This window comes from Raphanus sativus, chromosome 6 (assembly GCF_000801105.2).
Source record: "Raphanus sativus cultivar WK10039 chromosome 6, ASM80110v3, whole genome shotgun sequence".
In the NCBI taxonomy this organism is placed as follows: domain Eukaryota; kingdom Viridiplantae; phylum Streptophyta; class Magnoliopsida; order Brassicales; family Brassicaceae; genus Raphanus; species Raphanus sativus.
In genome coordinates, this window is record NC_079516.1 from 12,820,070 (window position 1) to 12,843,351 (window position 23,282).

Here is a 23,282-nt window from a genome sequence, read left to right on the forward strand (position 1 = left end):
AAATTTTTAAAATTCATTATATACTTTAAATTTTTAAAATCTATAAGAAATATAATATATTACATATAAATTTTCATAACATATATGTCAAAATACCTTAATTTAACATATAAATTGGTTTTCTTTGAATATTTGGATAAAGAATCAATAGATATTTAACTATTTTGGGGTTTTCAGTATACTTTAGCTATTTTAAACATTTACTTTTGACTATTTGCATATATTTTTCGAGTACTTTGGAAAACTTAAAGGTATCTTATATATTTTTAATATACATTACATATAAAAAATAATGTATATATTTAAGTATATAAATTTATTTCAGATACATTCGGGTATCCAAAATATTTCGGTTCGGATTGGGTTCGGTTTCGGTTCTTTAAATACCGAAATTTTGAACCCGTTCGGATATTTAATCAATTTCGATTCAGGTTCGGTGCTACTTTTTCGGATCGGATTTGGTTCGGTTTTTTGGATTTGGATTTTTTGCCCAGCCCTAATGTAAACGATATTAACACTATTTACCTGATGAAATATTGTAATGCAACTCAAGTGGAGAAAGAATAAGACAAACTACAGGAAACAACGACAATGACATTGCAATGGGAGAAAACTTAGTCCTCTGTGCTTTCTCTCTTTGTGCACTAAAACAAGCAGGGAGACCTTTCTTGGTACACAATTCGTTGTCACGTCTTTTTCATTGGTTGAGAAGTCGTAGACTAATGTGAATGATTTAACACAATTTACCTGATGAAATATTGTAATCTAACTGAATTGGAGAAAGAGTGAGACTAATGTGAATGATTTAACACAATTTACTTGATGAATTATTGTAGTGTAACTGAATTGCAGAAAGAATGAGACAAACTACAGAATTTAAGACAATGACACTGCAAGGGGATACTTCTGTACTTTCTCTTTTTGTGCACTAAAACAAGAGAACTTTTATGGGTTCACGTCGTTGTCACGGCTCTTTCATTGGTTGAAACTAATTTCCTCTAATTATAGTACCTTTATTATCTTTATTGCCAAACTTAATATTAGAATTTTGACTTAAATTCATGCACACTGACGAATTACCAGCTATACTAGGAGAAGAGAGTAGTTGCAAAAATACATAAACGTGTCACTTTTGTCATTCTACGGATCGTCTTTTAACACGTGCAAGTGGAGCAGTCGAATAGGGTCCAAAATTTTAGAAGGTCTATAATTTTTGTTTGTTTTACTAATAATTATAAATTTAAAATTATATTATTATAAAAGTTAAGAATGACTATATTTGAATTCAGTTTTCGTATTTATAACCAATAAATGTAAATTATTATTTTTATTTTATTTATATAACCAACTAAAAGACAATAAATTAGGAAGTAATTAGTATTTATATCAATTATATATTTTGGAAAGTAATAAATAGTTATTGATGTGTGTGAATATTCAATGATAGTATAAAAAGCTAATATTGTAATTGATTATATTTAAGAAACAATTATCAATTAGTGATTATAAATACGGAGAACAAAATATATCTAACCATTTTTAATTAAAAATAGTAAGCACAAAGAAAATAAAGTTAGCATACAGCTTCTGTTGAGAAAAAAAAAGTGACTTATCTAATCAAAAGTATATAGTTTACTATCCTGATTTTGTTACTCTATTATATTTATAGATTATGATTTTTGTTTGTGAATATAATAAACTTAAAAAAACTGAAAAAGATAGAAATGGTCAAATTTGATGATTTAATCCATGATTTTGCATTAAAAAAATACTAAATAATCATGTTCAATTAGTTGATCAATGATTTTGCATTAACAACTAGAAAATTAGTGTTATTTAGATTATAAATAACTAAATTGATGTATTTATTTTATATTATAATGATATTTTGTAAAAAAATTAAAACTATTTCAGATTGTTAAAAGAGATTTTTTTTTTGAACAGGATCTGTGAAAAGTTTGAGACGGTCTGCCTTTCTATGACTAAATCAAACGTGTAAGATAAATTATTTTCACATCCTCCAAATCGCATCAATTTCTCTGATCAGTTTACTGTTTTACCACAGTTGAAATGGACGATAGTTTATAGTGTCTTTCAGAAAGAAAAAATGGTTGTTTAAGTATTTAATTCTAATTTATTAGAAAAGATAATTCAACTATGAAGAAACTAATTTACAAAAAAACTATATATGATGAACTAAAATTTTTATCATTGTTATCATTCAAATAACACAAAATTGGTAGACGGGCAAATCTTCCCCTTAAGTTTGTTCATAGAGAAGAATCTAAGGAAGAAAAAAAACAATAGATCTTGCCATAGTAAGAAACTAGTTCAAACTAGCCAAATAAATCACGTTCATGCTAGTTGTATTGAATAGTAGTTTAATTATAGTTATAGCATAGGAAAGATCATTTAACTATTAAAAATTGTATAAATGATGAATATAGTAGCCTAAGATCGAATGTAATACTTTGAATGTTATAAAACTGTAGCTTCGTTTTATTTCTCTTAACTTCTGTAATGTCTCTTACAACTTGCATCACCTTATATAGGTAACAGGAATCTTAACTTGTCCTATTACAACATGAACTAGGAACTTATCTTAAACCTAATTCTAATAGACTTTAGTTATTCAATCTTTCCTTTTATGAATAACTTGCTTCTTAAGATAACTGTTGAAGCTTATCCAACATTCTCTCTTCTAAGCTTCAAGTCATTCTTGCTTAAGTCTTGAACTTGAATCAACTCCCTCATCTCCTTGAACTTGATCTTTGCTAGTGCTTTGGTTAGTATGTCTGCGCGTTGCTCTGTTCCGGGTACATGTTCCACATCAATCAGTCCTCGTTCCACACATTCTCTGATGAAATGAAACCGCTTATGGATGTGTTTACTGCGCCTGTAAAGAACTGGATTCTTTGCTAAAGTTATAGCTGATTTATTATCCACACGAACCAGTGTTCTTTCATTCTTCTTTCCTGTGATCTCAGTCATCAACTCCTGAAGCCAGATAGCTTGTTTAGCAGCTTCTGTTGCCGCCATGTACTCGGCTTCACACGAAGATAGGGCCACTACGTCTTGTTTCTGCGAACACCAAGAGACTGGTGTGTCATCGAGGCAAAACAAGTGTCCCGTAGTACTCTTTCCATCATCTGGATCAGTGTTATGACTGCTATCACTGAAACCTATTAGCTTCTGAGTTCCTCCACGCTTAAACAACAAACCGAAACCTTTAGTGCCTTTTAAATATCTCAAAACCTGTTTCAATGCATCACCATGTGACTTTCGTGGTGAGTGCATATACTTGCTTAGGATTCCTACGGAGAATGCCAAGTCTGGTCTTGTATGCATCAGATATCTCAGACAACCTATCCTTCTTCTATATAACGTAGCATCGATCTCTGGTTCATCCAGCGCCTTAGAGAGTTGCAGACCAAATTCTATTGGTATGTGAGTCGCGTTGCAGTCGTCCATTCCTGCCTCCTTGAGTATACGCAAAGCATAAGCTTCTTGATTGATCGCAATACCTACATAACTCTGCTTTACTTCCATTCCGAGATAATATGTTAAGACTCCTAGATCAGACATCTTGAACTGCTGTGACATTGAGGCCTTGAAATCTTTTATCTCTTTTATGGAGTTTCCTGTAACAAAGAGATCATCAACATATATTGCCACAATGAGTAGCTTATCTTTATCTTCTCGGCGATATACTGAGCTCTCCTTTGCACACTTGTTGAACCTTAATTGTTTCAGGACACGATCAAGCTTTGTGTTCCAGGCACGTGGTGCCTGCTTTAGACCGTATAACGCTTTTGAAAGTTTGAAAACCTTATGTTCTTCTCCCTTCTTTTCAAACCTTTCAGGTTGAGATACGTAAACATCTTCGTTCAACTCTCCGTGTAAGAAAGCCGTTTTGACGTCTAGGTGATGAACTTCCCATTGATTTGATGCAGCCAAACCAATTAGCAGTCGTATAGTCTCTAGTCGAGCCACTGGTGCGAAAACTTCGTCATAATCGATTCCATGTTCTTGAACGTATCCTTTGGCGACCAACCTTGCTTTGAACTTGATGATTGTGCCGTCTGCGTTCCTTTTGATCTTGAAGATCCATTTAAGACCTATGACTTTTACTCCAGCCGGTTTATCAACTAGTGACCTTGTTTTGTTCTTGTTGATAGAGGTGATTTCATCTTCACAAGCCATCGTCCATCGCTTGTCGTCTTTGGCTTCATGAAAACTTGACGGTTCATCATTAATAGACAGAAGTAGCATCTCGCATTCTATCTTTGCAAGTAGAATGTAGTCTTTAAGATAGTCTGGTTTGTTTATCTGTCGTGATGAACGCCTCAAATCTTGTACTTGATCGCCTCCTTCGTTCGAAACAGAGTCAATTCTCTCTGTTTCTGTTTCTACAGACTCTGTTTTTACAGATTCTGTTTCTGCCTTTTCCTGTTCTGCAACTGAGCCTGTTTCAGGAAGAAGTCCTCCACTGTAACAACCACTGCCACTATTTTCCGTAGCTCCCCACGTCATGTGAAACATACCTGGTTCACTTTGAGCTTCTTTGCTTTCTCCCTTCCAATTCCAGCAAACCTCTTCATTAAAGATCACATCTCAGCTTACAACAATTTTCTTTGTATCAGGGTTGTATAGACGATATGCTTTAGTTCCAGGTTCAATACCAAGGTGAACTAAAGCTTGTGATCTGTCATCAAGCTTCCTTAGATGACCAGCATCAATCTTGGCATGAGCCATACAGCCAAATACTCGTATATGTGATAAGCTCGGTTTCTTGCCCTTGATACATTCATAAGGAGTTTGATTCTTCAAAGCCCTTGTAGGGACTCTATTGATCAAATATGTGGCGTGTCGTACTGCCTCTCCCCATAAATAGTTAGGCATGTTCATTGCTTTTAACATGCTTCGAGTCATCTCCATCAGTGTGCGGTTTCTCCGTTCAACCACTCCGTTCTGTTGTGGAGTGTACGGAGCGGTTAAGTGACGTCTTATTCCGTTGTCATTGCAGTACTCTTGAAACTGATGTGAAGTAAATTCACCTCCTCTGTCCGTACGCAATGTTACTATTTCTTTCTCAAAGTCCTTCTCCACAAGATTCTTAAAAGTCTTGAATTGACTAAAAGCTTCACTTTTTTCTTTTAGTAGTATAGACCACATATATCTTGTGCAGTCATCGATAATGACAAAGATGTATCTGTTCTGAGAGAGAGTAGTTGGTGATATAGGACCGCATAAGTCAGCGTGTAGTAGTTCTAAAGCTCTTGATGATCTGAATGACGAGGCCTTTGGGAAGGGTTGTCGTGTTTGTTTGCCTACCAAGCAAGAATCACAGAGTTGCTTCACTTCACCTATCTCCGGCAAACCGGTAACCATTCCATGAGTCGCCATTGCCTTTATGGTTTTGAAGCTGATATGCCCAAGTCTAGCATGCCATTGCCATGGTTCTTCCTTTATCTTAGTCTGAAGACACGCTGCTCGTCCGACTTTCAACTTTATCTTGTAGAGTCTATTCGGAGTTCTCTGTACTTTAGCCAGTAATTTTCCTTTTGAATCTCTTATCGTTAGGAAGTGATCTTTCATTCGGATATCACAACCTTGTTCAGTCGCTTGTCCCAAACTCAAGATGTTACTCTTCAGGTTTGGTATGTAATAGATATCAGTCAAGAGCTTCTATTCACCAGTCTTTGCTTCAAACAGAATTGACCCTTTTCCATCGATATCAACATATGATCCATCTCCAAACTTCACTTTACCTTTTATATTCTCGTTGAGCTCAGAGAAATAAGACCTTTGACCCGTCATGTGATTGCTAGCTCCGTTGTCTAGATACCACACTCCATCTTCTTTCTTATCTTCTTCAAAAGTCTTCGGTAAGATCTTGTCTTCGTTAAGGTACACAAGTTCATGTAGATACAACGCCGCTTCAGCTGTTTCTGTTTCGGTTTTGTTCAACTCTTGTGTATCTTCTTTCTTTTCAGGGCATACTGATTTAAAGTGTCCCTTTTTCTTGCAGTTGAAGCAAACAATCTGAGAGTAGTCCTTCTTTTCTTTGTTTCCTTCTCCAGAGCTACTTCTACCGCGTCCTCTGCCACCATTACCACGACCACGACCACGATTCCAACCTCTTCCTCGTCCTCTTGAACTCTGATTGTACGAGGCTTCTGAACTTGTGAAGAGAAGGTTGTTTTGTTGATCATATGCCGTCTTGCCTTTAACACGTTCTTTGTATGCTTTGAGTCTTCCAGTGATATCTTCAAAAGAAGTTTTATTTAAATCAAGCATCTGTTCTATTGAAGCTGTAATATGAATGAACTTCATTGGTAGACTATTGAGTAGTTTCTTCACAAGCTTTGGTTGATCAATCTTATGTCCCAACGAGGCCGATTTTGATGCAAGTTCAGTTAGCTTGCTTGTGAATGCATCAATACTGTCCGAGTCTTCCATGTTTAAGCGATCGAACTCATTCATTAGTGTTAACAATCTTGCTTCTTTTACACGTTCAACACCTATGTTTTTTGTTTTGATTGAATCCCAGATTTCTTTAGGAGTATCATCATCTCCAAATTGCATTACCAGAGTTTCAGGTACTGATTGATACAGCAGTACAATCGCCATATTTATCTTTTCTTCATCCTCTGTTCCTAGATCAATCGCCTCCCATACCTTATGAAGCTTAAAGAGAGCTTTCATCTTTTTCACCCATACATTGTAATTTGTTGTCGAAAGCATAGGACAAACCACTGTACTTGGAACATCTTCTCTTCTTCCTAGTGCAGTCGGAGCTTTTACTTCTGTCAAGTCTTTCGTATCAGTCATGGATACCTTCTTCTTGTCTTCTCGGATATGAATAACCTAGTGCTCTGATACCAAATATAGTAGCCTAAGATCGAATGTAATACTTTGAATGTTATAAAACTATAGCTTCGTTTTATTTCTCTTAACTTCTGTAATGTCTCTTACAACTTGCATCACCTTATATAGGTAACAGGAATCTTAACTTGTCCTATTACAACATGAACTAGGAACTTATCTTAAACCTAATTCTAATAGACTTTAGTTATTCAATCTTTCTTTTTATGAATAACTTGGTTCTTAAGATAACTCTTGAAGCTTATCCAACAGAATTAACAACTTTATCATCGTTACCATTCAAATAGCACAAAATTGATAAGGGGACAACAAATAAATTCCCCTTTAGAAGAGAGAGAGGAAAACACATAATAATAGATTTTGCCATGGAAAGAAAGTAGTAATAGTGGTAGTGAAATTATACGAGTTGATCATTGGTTTAGAGTTTTCACCATCTCTGGCCTCTGCCACCACCACGACCAAATCTACCACCAGTTCGTTATGGTTACAGGGTTGCAGAGCTACAGCTAATCTCAGTTCACAATTCTGAACTTTTGTAAAGTGTAACGCAATCACGTGGGGGTGTCTTCGCTGAGTACTAGTACCATGGTAATAATATGCTACCATGGTAATAATATGCATTTCTAAGGAAACATACATATTTTTTTGGTGAAGTTAGAAATTTTATTCGTTGCTTGCTTACACATCTAAACCTTTCATAAAAGGGAAAAAAACACAAAGACAAAAAGCAAATACAGAGTATGTGGTACACGAAGCTGAGTAACGATATTAAGCTACAACTTGCCACAACTCAGAAGTAGCTTCACTAGTAGACATATGTATCATCAAAGGCCGAGCCACCAACATATTTGGCAGATGTATCCACCTGAAAATAGAAACAAATCAACAAAACATTGAGTGTTCAGATCAATCAGTGAGGTCACAAGAAAGGTTTTAGAAGTCATATACCGAGCTAACACGCTTTTCTGCAGGCTCACTGGAATCATTTGCCGGAGTAACTTTCCCAGCAGCTGCTGCTAAGTCATCATCATCCTTCTTAACTGGTACGTACCACACGTTAGCACTATGTGGGCTTAAAAGGAAGGAGCGCACATAGTTCTCATAGAGATAAGAAGCACCGCTCATGCCCGGTAACACCAACCAACAGGTTAAGGCTAGCTTAGCGTATTGCCATAACGGAATCCTGATCATATCATGTACCTCAAAACTTTAATTAGTACAAATAAAAAGAATGCAATTATATGATTATATGAACCACCATTTTATGGTTAGATCAATTGATGTTGTTATGCCATTTTAAGCATAAAAATTAGTTCAGTGGAAAACCTAGAGAGCGTTACTATAACAAGATCGGTAAGTAAGATCCAAGACATACGTTTGTAAAGAGCCCTATTAGAAACAAACATGTGATTTACTCTGTTTTCAGAGACAGAAGCTTGCAGACCAAGGAAGCCTCATTAGATAGTGTTTTAAACTTACCATTCGATGAGTCTGTAGAAAGTGAGCTCAAAGAGTTTGATAAGTGAATAAAGAGCCCAATAAGTGAGCCATTGCTTGTCGTCTCCACCGGTCCTCGACTCTATTGCTCTCACTGATGCGTATCTAAATCAAAGTATAAACCAAAGTTTTTAATTCAAATAAAAGGTAAACTAGATTAGATAGAGAAGGTTATATTGGACTTACAGAGGATAAACCAAGCTAATGATAGGTCTGCGCACACACCAACACATGCAAAAAGAATCAAATTAAAGAGAAAGTACCAGAAAAATAGCTTTGGCTAAATCTTAAAGTTATTATTAATCATGTACCCAGCGATGACGTCGAAGTTCTTGAAGATGAGCCTCAGTAAACTTCCGATAGTTGAAAACATTTTTTCCGTCGAATTATCTTCTTGCTTTTTTTTTCTTGTACTCTCTCTCACAACCGTCTTTTGAAATTGTTGTTGCATTGTTTTCTGGACAAGAGAGAGTGCTCTCATATGAAGTAAGTTGGGCTTGACCACACGTGTCCGTGACTATGAGAGGAGTCGAGGTGAAGTTGAGCCACGTTGCTTCTTGATCCGGAAGCCTAATAACTTAAGCATTCAGGGATTGTTTTTGATTTATGACCGTTCGATTTCATCGTTGTTGTGCAGATACTACAATGATAATAGAGATCTAAAACAACATAAACATCATAAATTTTAATGCAAAAGTATAGAGAGATGAGTTCTAATATATAAACAAAAATATAAGAACAACAACTCAAAACATTAGACTATCTTTAATCTATTTTGCTATTTTTTTCCTTATAATAGAGATCTATTTTGCTCTATATATATATCTTCAAAATAGCAAATTACATTTCTTTTTATAAATAAAGGAAAAATAATAATTTCTATTTTGTAGAAAAAATAAAAGCGGATGAAACTTTTTTTTGCCTGTAAATTCTATTATGAAGAGAAATATAAAAATAGATTGAAAATGATTTTAGTGAAACACTCAAGAAAATAGAACTGATGAAATTAATATTTAAAAAATTGCTAAGCAATAGTTAAATATCTTATAGAAGATTAAATATTTTATGGAAGTTAATGTTTAGATGGAATCTGTGTCATTTATATTAATGTTTAAAAAAAAATATTATAACTGATTTGGACCAATGCTTAGAATATTGGATGAAACACATCCAACTTTGTATAATAAGATTGCTTACAAAATATCAAGGGAAACGATTCCAAATCGTTAGAGAAAATTTTGGCTTTGAAGTCTAGTGATGATTATACCTTCATACAAATCTAAGATTTGGTTCTTGCAACATTTTATTGAATACAAATAGTACACCGGTCCTATTGAGTACCAGAACAATACCAAACCAAAAAAAAAAAAACAAAGAAGGTGCAAAGAGAAGACAAGTCTCTCTTGTAACCAACCCATCAAGGAACAAAGAAGACACTAGCGAGATACCACCAACTCTGAGGAACGATGACTGGCTTTAGTGCCTCTACGGTTCCAGATTGGAGTTGTCTCAATGAGCTTGTGGGGGAAAAGCCTGCTCTCCCACTTGCTTGGCTTCTTGAAGTTGTGAACTTTGAGCTTCGCAATCACAGCTTCTTCCTCTGGAGTCGTCTCTCTAACTACGACAGTTAAGCGACACTCCGGTCTTATCATCAACCCGCATTTTCCTTTTCCATGGATAGATATCCTCTTCTTGAACAGTCCCTTCCCAACAAACGCTTCAGCTGCAATCACATATCAAAAGCTTAGAATAAATGAATCATTCCTACAATGCAGCAGACAGAGGAATCAAGGATCTAGTTAGAACATACCAATGATGAGACGGTCAGGATCTAGTCCATGGTTATGAGAAGCATTTGCTCGAGCAGCGTGGATAACCTGTAATATAATGACAAATCAGTAACGATTTTTCTATACCTGATATTTATTAAAAAAATCGGTCTAAGCGCCCGCCTAATCGGTTAAATCATATTATATAAATTAATATCTAGTTACCGTCTAGCGATTTTTTGAAGATTGGTACTAATAGAAAAGAGTTGCCTGTTTCAAGCTCAGATCTTAAGAGATTACCCGGTACACGGTGTGGGAAGCTCGTTTAACAGTGACCTGGAGTTGCATCAGAGCATCTTCGACGCGCATACCACGCACTAGTGCTGCAACTAGGTTGACCTTCTTAGGACTCTGAAACAAGAAATGATGATCACATCTATAAATGACACAGGCCAAGTGAAAAGAGAGTTCTGTAGAGAGTCAGAGAACAGTACACACACCTGCTTAATGGCTTTGAGTACAGCCTGCACTTTTTTACGCTTGGGTATAATCTTCTGCTCTTCTTCTTCTTTGCCACTACCCAAAAGAGTAGCTGGAGATGACAAAGGTGATGACACAGGCTCTTCACTAGCCTTGAGTGTTCTTGAGGTAGAAATCCCCTGAAAGCAATAGAACAAGATCCCACAAATGAGCCAAAGTATTCATCTTTCAATCTAATTAACATAGACAATAAATGTTGCCATCCCACTAGACACACAGTCTCACTATTACTAAAGAAAACAAGATTCAGGTTGTGAACAAAGCATTACCACTTGCTGTAGATAATGATGCAGTGGTGTTGAAGAGTAGGTTGGTCTCAGGAGACTCTGCAAGTAACCTACTTCACAAGCAAACAAAAAAAAAACTGAATCATCATTATAACACAAAACACATAACATTCTCTTAAACTCAAATGAGGAAAAAACTAAAACATGGGCAAAGATAAAGCTTTCACCTTTGGAGAAAGGAGATTCCAAATTGAGAGATGAAGAGTAATAAGCTGTTGAAACGTTACTGTTCTTCACTCTTCTCCCAATCTGACGAATCAATTGTAGATTCCTCTGCCAACCCGCCATTGTTTAATTTAACCCTCTTTCTGTAAAATTTCAAAGGATCAGAATCAGAAATAAAGATCAAAGCTTTGGCTCGTCTCGCTAGAGAGAATCGGAGAATCTAGGGTTTATCAAACGGAGCTAACTTACCTGTGATGAGAGCGACGACGAGAGAGAGAGAGAGAGAGCAGAGAAACATTTGTTTTTGTGATTTGGACTTTGTTTCTTAATGGGCTTGGGCCGAGTTCGTCGTTCTGGTATGTACGTTGTTTTGTTTGGTAAATTTTGGTGCTGAATGTTGATTGTTAATGTTCTTGGGTTTTAGTTTATTTATTTTATTTTGAATTTTGGTTTGTGTATAGAAAAGGTTAGATCTATCTATGTCGAATTAAAATCCATTTTCACCTTACTTAAGAATCCATATATGCAGTGATTACTGAGTAAGTTTTATCTCGTTAGAGATTTGGGTCGACAAGGCGACAACAATAGATGCCTCTATATATATATATATAATGCTTGATTTTTGATATTTATCATGTTTATAATAAATTTTGTGTTAATTATGTTTGTTTTGGGAAAACGACAAGCTTTTTGGAATAGATATGTAAAAGTACATTTACATAATTGATGCGTGCGTATGAGAGTAAAAGTTGGGTCTATGACATTAGTTTGCTTCGGAATTATACATATTATTAAAAATATACTATACAAACTGCAAATTGTAATTTGTAATTTGTAACCACCTACTATTAAAATATGCATATATGTACATAACTTGCGGCTTGCGGTTCTCAACGAACTTACTCCACTATACATGCATCTCTTAATTCGAAGTTAAGCTAGCACTTAGCCTCTAATTACTAAACTAGCTTCTGTATATTTCAGACGATCACCTATGTGTTATTGAATTTCAAAAGAATCGTTAGTTTTGATAATATATAAATTCTATAGATTAATTTCCTCGTTGGGCTTTTTATCTTATGTATAGAGCTGTTGTTTTGGATATTTATAAAGTGGGCACAGAACATAAACTAAAACAGTACGAAGTTATGCATAATTATTAGATTATAGCTATATGGTCCCAATATCATGGGTTGATAATTGGTAGATTATATCTTGCCGAACCTAGCAAACATATGGAGCCCGGCTATTCTCATTGAGAATAAGCCAACAGACTTACTCCCCCAACCTATTGAGGCAAGCTTTTATTTGTTTGTTTTATTGATTTAGGTGTATATATAATAGTATAATACAATTAATTATTTCATATTTCAAAGAAAAGAGTATATATGTGTTTTCATTTTGCAAAATTTGAATCTAGCTCAATAAATTTGCATATATATTATTAACTGTTTGAAGATTGACGCAAGGTAAACAGGTTTTGAAATCAACATGTGACTATTGCTCCAAATAGTGAAAGACAAAAGAACATTGAAAACATTACTAAGAAAAAAAAATATTACTAAGAATTTTTGCTAAAGCACTATTCAATATTTCTTGTGTATTACAAAATTATAAAATTACACTTTCTAACACATTTTATAAAATTACACATAATAGATTTTCATAGGTTTTCAAATGAAAACACTATGCAATGCACCGTTTAGATCCTAGTATTGATGAGCCAGAATGATCATCATATGTGTAAAGGGTATAAAACCAATTCTAAATTGAAACATATTCGCTGTATTTAAAAATCATAGGTTACTCTAATTACGTCAACTCATTTTTAAAGTAAAACCCTACGAGTTTTTACATAACGCAATATAGTATAATACATATGAACTCTCTTTTTCCGGAACTTGAAAACAGGCTCACCTATCTCCAGATAATGTGAACAAAATTCAAATGCGAATTGACTTACAATCATAGAGCTCATAACTACAAATATAGTCAACTATGAACCTCATCTAGTGTCATGCCACGTTCAAAATATTATCGCGTATCAAGAGTATACGGTCCCATACAAAATGCGTCTCCATAACAATTAGGTTTCAATCGCCAATAATTTGTCATTCGCAGAAAAAAATACATTTACTATTATCAAACTAAATCTGAAAAGACAATTAAATAATACACCGCCCATCATGTATCGAGTTATTCGAATTGAAAGATTTCGTACCTTGAGAGATTATTATTATTGTGGTCTTCGTTCTACCGTCGACAAGTGTTAACGTTCACGATCTTGGAGAAGCGTGTGATCGCACCCCCACGAAGACGTGTGGCAGGACCTAATTAGATACAGAGAAGCAAGGCGATAAAATAATGCTTTTAAGGTGGCCCACGACATACGGAACTCTTTTTTGAGTAGATTGTTCTGTGGTCTTGTACAAAACATGTCTTCTCCAAGATCCTCGCTTTCCATATCGGGATAAGGCAAAGATCGTTTGATCTCTGCCGTACATGTGTATATGCTTCCATGTCGCTGGGTTACGTGGCTGTTGAAACGGAATTGTTAAATTGTCAATCGCATTGATGTGTGTGATGAGTGGTGGAATGGTTTCGAAGTTTTAAGAATATGGTCGACAAACGTTTTCATATTATCACTGTTTTTAAGTTTTTTACTTTGTATGATCAGATCTAGTTTTCGACTTGGTGATGTATATATATATATGCTGATAAAAATAGTTCATCATAATTCGTTAACACTTAACACCGAATCAGTTGATATAATTTTACAGTGTCAGTCAATCCAAAACTTGTCGGGATACTAATTTGTTAAACGGGATATCTGTACTGAAATCAAATTCACGATAGACTGGTTTGGTAGTAAGTAAGAAGGTCTATGCGGACTCTTCCGTATGCGATCATAGGGTTTATCTAACGATTAATTTGCATGAATTTTATTACTTAGTGACATATTTACTCTACGATTAGTTGGACGTTTTACCATCTCAAACATGTAACACTAACAACAAAATATCTTAGTATCAGATCATTGATTTGAGTAAACCAATATTAATATGCCCCAAGAATGTAAGTGTTGATATATAGTTTAAAGAACAGAAAAATATTGTTATTGCTTTTCAAATATCTCCTCGATCACTTTACGCATATAACATTTTTGGGGTAAAATGGTAAAATTTTGACGTGGATCGCATAAAATTTATATTGTTATAAGAAGTGTAAATATTAACTAGTATAAATATGTATTTTCAGACTGGTAGAAATCAATTTATGACTGTGAGATGACTTTATTCTTTTTCCAGAAGTAAAGAAAAACTAGATTAATTTCACCTTGAGCTACTTTATTTTCTAGTTTCTTATAGATGGGTTATTAATATTTTACCGTATACAGTATATCGTTATGTTTTGAAAACTGATTCAAAATCTAGCCGAAACAATCTGGATTGTTGCATAGATTCTTCCTTAAAAAGGGTACATACCAATAATTTTTATATGAACTTTTCAAAGTTATTTAAATTTTTGATTAACAACATCATATTGACGGACGTGGTCAATCTTCACAGGCCGAGATCGAAACTTTGAAAGTGATGGTTTCTAAATACCCTAAGGAAAACGACAACCTATACTATAAAGGTCTTAAAAGATAGTTTAGACATGTTAAGTCAAACTGTTTAGGGTTACCGTAAGATTTAGTAGATCAGATTATGATTCTTTATTTTTATTCTTAAAATGATTAACTTTATGTTGGCATAGGCTTAGTGGCTTAGCTAAGCCCAATAGTTAGAAACCCATGTGTTTAGATTAGTTGTCATATACATACACATTTTTTTGTCATATACATACACATCAAAATGTTTTTTTTTTTATAAATGGCATTACACATCAAAATGTTTACTAATAGTTTACCACATAACTACATAAGCTATGTACTTAGAGATTTAAAACCTTAACTAAGCTACATAACGCGTATATTTACGAAAACCTTCTATATATATTTCAGATACAGCAAGTCTTAAGTTCTTTAATAATAAGTTTTCATTATAGTCTCAAGGGTTTGGTACATATACCAAAATGGACATACAAACATCACATGGTGCATTTGTATCTAAATGATATAAAGTAAAACGTGAAAAGAAACGAGCACATAGTTAGTGTGAGTTATAAATAATTTTAAGAAATATTTTAATATTTAACATCTTAGTATTTTCACAAATGTAGGAAGAAATGTAAAAACGATATTCATAGTGCGAGAAATAAGATGTAAAAGTAAAATTTACATGCTCTCTAAATTCAACAGTATTTTTTTTTTACGGATATTATATTACTACTACTCAAGCTTAAGCTCGAGGTGGTCTGGGTAACCAGACCGAAATATAATAACCAATAAAAAGTAATTTCCTATGGAAAGATCTAGCTGTCTTAGCAAAAAAATCTGAAATCTAATTTTGCGCTCTAGGAATATAGGAGATCTTGAAATCTAGAAAGCATATAATCAGTGTATGTATCCTCTCTAGTTCAGTAGCAAAACTTGGCCAGTCTCGAGGTTCCTTAATCATAGTAATCAAATCTTTACAGTCTGTTCCAAAGTTCTGACAAGTTGAATGCTGAAGCATATTCTCCATTATCCATCGCTTCCACTTTTGAGTGCAGAGCTGATTCTCTTATGGGGAAGTTTTGTGTTTCCATGAGTTGCGTGTTTCCCCCGCTGTCCAACCAGACCCATCTACATTCACTAAATTGAGCCTGAGATGTCCAAGATCCATCCAGTAAACAAATATTGTCCAAGTTTATGACTTGGGTTTCCTCTACATTACTCTCTTGAACAGCTGGTGGTATCGTTTCATTGGCTTTAAACCAAGCTTGACACTCACTCTCAGCATATCGAACTAGTTTCAGAGGATCTATGTCTATGCCCCTAAAGAGTTTATCATTGCGAGCCTTCCAAATGTACCAAATCAGCCAGAGATAAGGATCCCTATCTTGATCTGGTTCAAGTACACCATTCTTTTCTCATAAGAGGTAATTCATCCAAATGTACCAAATCAGTCAGGGATAAGGATCCATATCTTGATCTGGTTCAAATACACCATTCTTTTCTCAGAAGAGGTAATTCATATTCGTATAGATACTTGGTGCTGGAAAGACAGCAGGATTTGTTGGAGTCGATGAGTGTAACCAGACTTGTAGAGTAGGTGGGCATATTTAACATATCAATATGCTACAAAGTAATATTTTGTGGTTTTGTCAACAAAAAGTAATATTTTGTGGTATAGTATTCATTATTTGTACCATACAACTAGAGTATAATTCAAATATCATTTGAATTTTTTTTGCCAAGACATGTTTTCGTTAAAATACAATCATTATTTGTATCATGGCCGAAACTACTAGCTATATCAAGAGGGATGTATTTTTGAGTTTTTAGTAATTTTTATTAAAATGATAAATTTAATGTTATTCAATCATGAATTTTAAAAACTCATTTAAAATTATTGTTGTTAAATTTAATATTTCATAAAGTACTATAAATCCACTGTTATTAAAAATATTTTAAGTTGTGGAGTTTTCAAGTGAATTTAAAGTGTTTGAGTGGAATTTCTTAGTTAAAAAAATTAAAACTTTCATTTTCTGGTTTTGTGTAATATTCAGAGTGATTTAACAAAATTAACCATAAAATATGCAATTGACTGAAATCATTAAAACGTCGTTAAAAATCATATCACTTCAAACTTTAGATTCAATACATATTTGAGTCATGTAAAGTCAATATTTTTATATACTTTTGAATATTTTTATTTTAAAAATCTATATTTGAATTTATATCAATATTTTTATATACTTATTTGAAGATTTTTTAACTTACATAGTTATAGTTTCAGAAGAAATAGTCCATATTGCCAAAAATATCGAGCTATTAATGTTTTTGACTTATGCCATCTTAAAACAGGAGATCCGTGCCGTTTTTAAATCAGAGGATGCAAGTTGGATTGGAAAAATTTCATGCTTTCAAAGACTTGTATTTGCCTTACACCATTTGAATCAGTCAAAACAATTATGGTTATGTAGTTAATGACTTCCAAACAAATTTTCTAGCTAGCGTAATGGGTGATATATAGAAGCATTGTTTCGCAAAGAAGCATTATTATTTTTGCTTAAGTAATATTCATGTTATCATTCTGGCTAGCTATAAATTATATATATATAGACACACAAAATCTTTATAAATCCCTTAGATTATTTCTTATCTAAATAAATGTCACAATTCAGTATTATAAAACAGAATTAAGCATGTTACATGTATCGTAATATCATTTACTGGACTAATAAAAATATACATGTTCCTTTTCCAAAGTGGATTCATTGTAACTATATACCAACACTCACTAATGCTTAATAAGGAAACTCGCGACGCACACTATTGTCTACCATCTGTGGAAGCAGAGAAACAACCTCATCCACAACAACCTCTCTTTACCGACTGTAACTGTGTTCTATAGCATTGACAAAGAGCTAGAGAACATAATCTCAGCGAGGAAACACATGAAAAGATTTGACTCTCTCATGATCATGTGGCTGAGATAAGATTGAATCTTTATAGTTAAAATGTGATCCATCTTGTTTTTTTATTTCTTTTTATCAAGATGACTCAGACCTTAAGCTTTTGCTCTTGTAATAACTTCTTATTCATATTTACATTTTAGCAAAAAAAAAACACTAATGCTTATGTAGTCGTTGATCTCTTCTTTTTGGAAAAAAGGGCCAATGTTCCACCATCTTAACGTTCCCGCATGGGTCACAAGCCCTCGTTATTGAGCTCTACAAATGAAAATGTAATTGATGAATACTTTGGTAAATTTATTTTTTATTCTATATGAAATCTTAATGTTTTAGAAAAGAAAAAAAAAGCTCTTCAAATTTTAATGTGGTAAGGAATTGCACTTTTGTTTCATGAGAAGTACATCGGCAATATCAGCTTTGCGGGTGTGGTCGTACGATTGAACTTAGAAAAAGATAACTTCCGAATTCAAAATTTGCCATTTAAATTTATCCATTTGCGTGGTAAATATTATGGATATTTGTTGTTTTCAAAAAAAAAAAAATTATGGATATCTAACTTCAATGTAGAGTAACCGGGCTTGTTATCGCCGGTGAACCGGCCTCATGAGATTAGTTAGTTATCTGAGTTCGGAAACCCCAGTTTATAAAAAAAATTACATCGGCAATGTTACAACAAGGCTCCAATCATCGTTGCATCACTAGACGATGGACATAATGCTCTTTGTTATTGTTTATTTTACAAGAAACTTTCCTGATTTTTCTCTTTAAATGCTGGCACGTGTTGCTACAGTCACATTAAACCCTTAAACTTTGGGGATTAAAATATGAAACCCTAGCTAAGTTTGTTTTGATATTTAAACCCTAAGTTAACCTACCAATTATTTAAATAATAGCGTATAAAATAAGATACGATCTAAAGCTTGTCTACATCCAAAAGACGACCGGAGTCGTTGACTTGTTCTATATACCAATATTAATCTTCTGGAAACTATAGGAAACACCGTAGGAACTCACAAACTGATTCTAGAAACAAACAAACAAATTTCGAGCTATAACAGTGAATAATATATTACCCTTATTCGACTGACTAATTATTTATTATAAACTAAATTCTGGGTTGACATATAATAGTGACATTGTAAATATAGCTTTCTCATTCTTTTGTTGGTATTTTTTTCGTTATGTTGATAGTATTAAAGTACATTCTAAAGACTTTTATTAATTCGGAAGGAAATTATCATTTTACTTAAGTACTCTATATTTTTATTTTACCACAAATATGAACAGTTTTTAGTACCCTTCTCGATCATAGTGTTAATTAGGTTATTGTGGTAAATCCATGTTTTAACCTTAGTAAAGGTCTTGTTTTAATGGGAAACTAACATTTTTATTAGTTTAATGTTATATGTAAGGTTGTCCAATTCCGTAAAACAACCGATCTGAAATATAGAAATGGTTTAGATTTGCAATACTGGGTGGATATTATTTATAAAACCTCAAGATATATAAATATGGTTTACTATATGAACCGATCAAACCGAAAATCTCGAAGGAAAATATATAAATAAAATATAGTAGTATAGTTATATGTAAACTATATAATACAATTGGTCGTGTATATATGTATATTATTGATATGATTTTGATATTTAAAATATTATTTCAATAATTTATTAATTTATTTTGAGGTAGCTAGAAGTTGTTTTAATTTATTTTCTTCATCAAATAAAATAAAATATATTTTTGTTGACATATAGTTTGCGCTAAATTCAGTTATTCAATAATACTATGAATTACTAACTTTTTCTTTTAGTTTTAAGAGATTATAATAATAAATAAATTTTATTTTCACTTATTATTTATAATAGTTAAGTAAACAGAAAAATATATTTAAAAACTAGAAGTACTGAAAATATATTCATATTTTAATAATCATATAAACTAACATTTCCATAATATTATAAAATATATGTAATTATAATTTTTTGGTATAAAATCGAATAAAACGGAGACTAAAAGATATATTAATTGAATCAAACCAAAATTAAAATACATCGTTTGAATATGGTAGTCAATTCTCATAAAACAAAATGCCAAAAAAAAAAACTAAAAAACAAATCAAATCGAACCAAAACCCAAATTGTACACTCCTAGGCTCCTAGCTATATGTAAAAGAAATTCGATAACATGGGCATTTCCAAGCTAGTACAGTCATATAAATTAATGGATACTAAGAAGTACTAAATAAGTAGGTCTCTATGTCGCATATAGTCAAAGTAAAGTTAATACATGAACCCCGAAGATGAGTGAATAAAAAAGGTATGGGCGACGCATCCCAAGGGACGTGGTGGTTACGGGATTTCGACAGAAAAACAAAATTGGGCTTTGGTGAAAAAATCTAAATCCATAACATATTACTAATTTTTTTTGTATTCATTTCATAAGCTCAATGCACGTTGGAATAGATAATAAATTTAGAAGTTCGATGCACACAGGCCACAGCCACGACGTGCTTCGTAACATTCCTCTTGTTTCTTGTCGATCTTTTTTTTTCTTGTCGATCTAAATTCATCAAAACATGTAGTAATTTTTGTCTGTCGATGTAAAAGCCTAATCTGTCAGGTAGTTTAGGTTTTATTAACTTTTTGTGAACTAAAAACGTGTTACCTAGTATAGTTGTCTTCTGACAAAGTTAGAAAACGCGTTAATTACTATGATGTGTACTATAAAATTTGGATAAAATCAAAAGTAATCTGAAAATATTACCACAACTGAAATGTTTATTTGGTGCTGTGTACTGTGAGTGAAGATTACCGTATTAATAATGACTTAATGAGTGTAGTGAGTCGGAAGTGTGCTGTAAACAATTAAGGGAGACACTTTTAGGAGCTATATTTATTTCTCAAGTTGGTTTAAATTTAGAGTTCATTTCCGTAAACTTCACTGTAGAGATGTTAAAATGGAAAAACCCACCCCATTTAAACCCACCCTATTTAAAGTCCACCCCATTTAAATTATTCATTAAAAAAATAAGTCTATTAGGTACCTATTTAAACTTATTTAAACTCATTTAAACTATTATAGATTTAACTTTTAATTATTTTAATTTATACACTACAAGAAAATATTGGTATTCTGAGAGACATACCGAAGAAAAATGAGTTCCTCGGAATTTTCTGACGAAAAATCGAGGAAATACCGAGAAAACCAAGAAATATGGTTTCCTCGGTATGGTTTCCTCGGTATTTCCTCGAAAAATTTCGAGGAAATTGCGAGGAAGACACATTTCCTCGAAAAATTTCGAGAAAATTGCCAGGAAGACACATTTCCTGGGTATTTTTTGAGGGAATACCGAGGGACAATAGGGTGGTTTCCTCGGTATTTCCTCGAAAAATTTCGAGAAAATTGCGAGGAAGACACATTTCCTCGAAAAATTTCGAGAAAATTGCCAGGAAGACACATTTCCTCGGTATTTTTCGAGGGAATACCGAGGGACAATAGGGTTTCCTTGAAATTTCCTCGGAATGTCCCTTCACGGTTGAGGGTTTGATTTAAAACCCCTTGTTCGTCGAAATACCTTCGAAATATTTCGAGGAAATTTCGACGAAACAAATAATTTTCGGTATTTCCTCAAAATTTCCTCACAATATTCCGAAGAAATTTCGAGGAATAAGGAGTTTTAAACCGAAAACAACGTTTTGCGGATTGAATAACACGTATATAACCTTCATTAAGTGTCTTAGCAGATTATGAAGTCAAACTTTAGTTTTTTAAACCGAAAATAATGTTTTGCGGATTGAACGGAAACCACACAACATAAGAAAACACTTATACATTTTAATAAACGTTAAAGGGAATACTTACAATTATTTTTGTAATTGTGTTATTTCATTGTTTATGATCATCTATACAAAGAAACCTCATTAGTATGAATTACATTTGTATAAGAAATGACATAGAGGAAAAAAATCGATGTTTTCAAAACCCCAAACCTGTTTCCTCAAAATTTCCTCACAATATTCCGAGGGAATTTCGAGGAATAAGGGGTTTTAAACCGAAAACAACATTTTGCGGATTGAATAACACGTATATAACCTTCATTAAGTGTCTTAGGCAGATTATGAAGTCAAACTTTAGGGTTTTAAACCGAAAATAATGTTTTGCGGATTGAACGGAAACCACACACATAAGAGAAACACTTATACATTTTAATAAACGTTAAAGGGAATACTTACAATTATTTTTTGTAATTGTGTTATTTCATTGTTTATGATCATCTATACAAAAGAAATCTCATTAGTATGAATTACATTTTTGTAATTATGAAATCAAACTTTAGGGTTTTAAAACCGAAAATAATGTTTTGCGGATTGAACGGAAACCACACAACATAAGAGAAACACTTATACATTTTAATAAACGTTAAAGGGAATACTTACAATTATTTTTGTAATTGTGTTATTTCATTGTTTATGATCATCTATACAAAGAAATCTCATTAGTATGAATTACATTTGTATAAGAAATGACATAGAGGAAAAAAATCGATGTTTTCAAACCCCAAACCCTGTTTCCTCGAAATTTCCTCACAATATTGTGAGGAAATTTCGAGAAACCTGCTTTCAAACCCTGTTTCCTCGAAATTTTCTCACAATATTCCGAGGGAATTTCGAGAAATAAGGGTTTTAAACCGAAAACAACGTTTTGCGGATTGAATAACACGTATATAACCTTCATTAAGTGTCTTAGGCAGATTATGAAGTCAAAATTTAGGGTTTTAACCGAAAATAATGTTTTGCGGATTGAACGGAAACCACACAACATAAGAGAAACACTTATACATTTTAATAAACGTTAAAGGGAATACTTACAATTATTTTTGTAATTGTGTTATTTCATTGTTTATGATCATCTATACAAAGAAACCTCATTAGTATGAATTACATTTGTATAAGAAATGACATAGAGGAAAAAAATCGATGTTTCAAAACCCCAAACCTGTTTCCTCGAAATTTCCTCACAATATTGTGAGAAAATTTCGAGGAACCTACTTTCAAACCCTGTTTCCTCGGAATATTTTTCATTAACCCGGCAATCCTAGCCGCCAAAAGTTTCGCGAAAATTAGATTAGAAGATTTCGAGGAAATTTTGAGGAACCTTATTAAATTTTGTGAGGAAATTCCGACGGACAGTGTCCGTCGGACGTCTCATAAATTAGGTTTTACGTTCTTCTCTTCCCCATTTCTCTCTGCCTCTCCTCTCCTCTCTTGCGCGGCCTCTTTCCTCTCCTCTCTTCCTCTGCGCGGCAAATCCCCTCTCTTCCTCTCCTCTCTTCCTCTCCTCTCTTCCTATCATGTAAGTTCATCTCTCTTCTCTTCCTCTCTTCATAGATCGATTCTTTGGATGTTAGATCTCGAAATTTAGGTTGTTAGGAAGGAAATTCTAGGATTGAATGGATAGCTTAGGATTTTCAAGTTTGGATTGTTGTTTGGATTGTTGTTATATATATTTTTTTAGTTCTTTTGTGTTTTGGGTAAAATTCAAAACGTTTTTCATGTTTTAAAACTTTTTT

General features: G+C 33.3%; 2 protein-coding genes across 3 annotated transcripts; both read right to left on the minus strand.

The window, feature by feature from the left end:
- Nucleotides 1-7,459: 7,459 nt before the first annotated feature.
- Nucleotides 7,460-8,855, minus strand: LOC130496250 (HVA22-like protein b). The gene is made up of 5 exons (XM_056988182.1): nt 8,697-8,855; nt 8,572-8,598; nt 8,368-8,490; nt 7,837-8,071; nt 7,460-7,753 (listed from the first exon to the last, which is right to left on the minus strand). The coding sequence occupies exons 1-5, from the start codon at nt 8,834-8,836 to the stop codon at nt 7,694-7,696; spliced, it is 585 nt and encodes a 194-aa protein (XP_056844162.1). The 5' UTR covers nt 8,837-8,855; the 3' UTR covers nt 7,460-7,693.
- Nucleotides 8,856-9,670: 815 nt separating this feature from the next.
- Nucleotides 9,671-11,467, minus strand: LOC108806754 (uncharacterized). Of its 2 annotated transcripts, XM_056987803.1 has the most exons (7): nt 11,396-11,467; nt 11,149-11,289; nt 10,964-11,034; nt 10,655-10,813; nt 10,455-10,565; nt 10,196-10,262; nt 9,671-10,108 (listed from the first exon to the last, which is right to left on the minus strand). In XM_056987803.1, exons 2-7 carry the CDS (start codon nt 11,267-11,269, stop codon nt 9,822-9,824), a joined length of 816 nt encoding a protein of 271 aa, XP_056843783.1. In that variant the 5' UTR covers nt 11,270-11,289; nt 11,396-11,467; the 3' UTR covers nt 9,671-9,821. The 2 variants fall into 2 exon arrangements, with proteins under 2 accessions (XP_056843783.1, XP_018434444.2); XM_018578942.2 differs by lacking the exon at nt 11,396-11,467 and having other exon boundaries at nt 10,964-11,031; nt 11,149-11,375.
- Nucleotides 11,468-23,282: the final 11,815 nt, after the last annotated feature.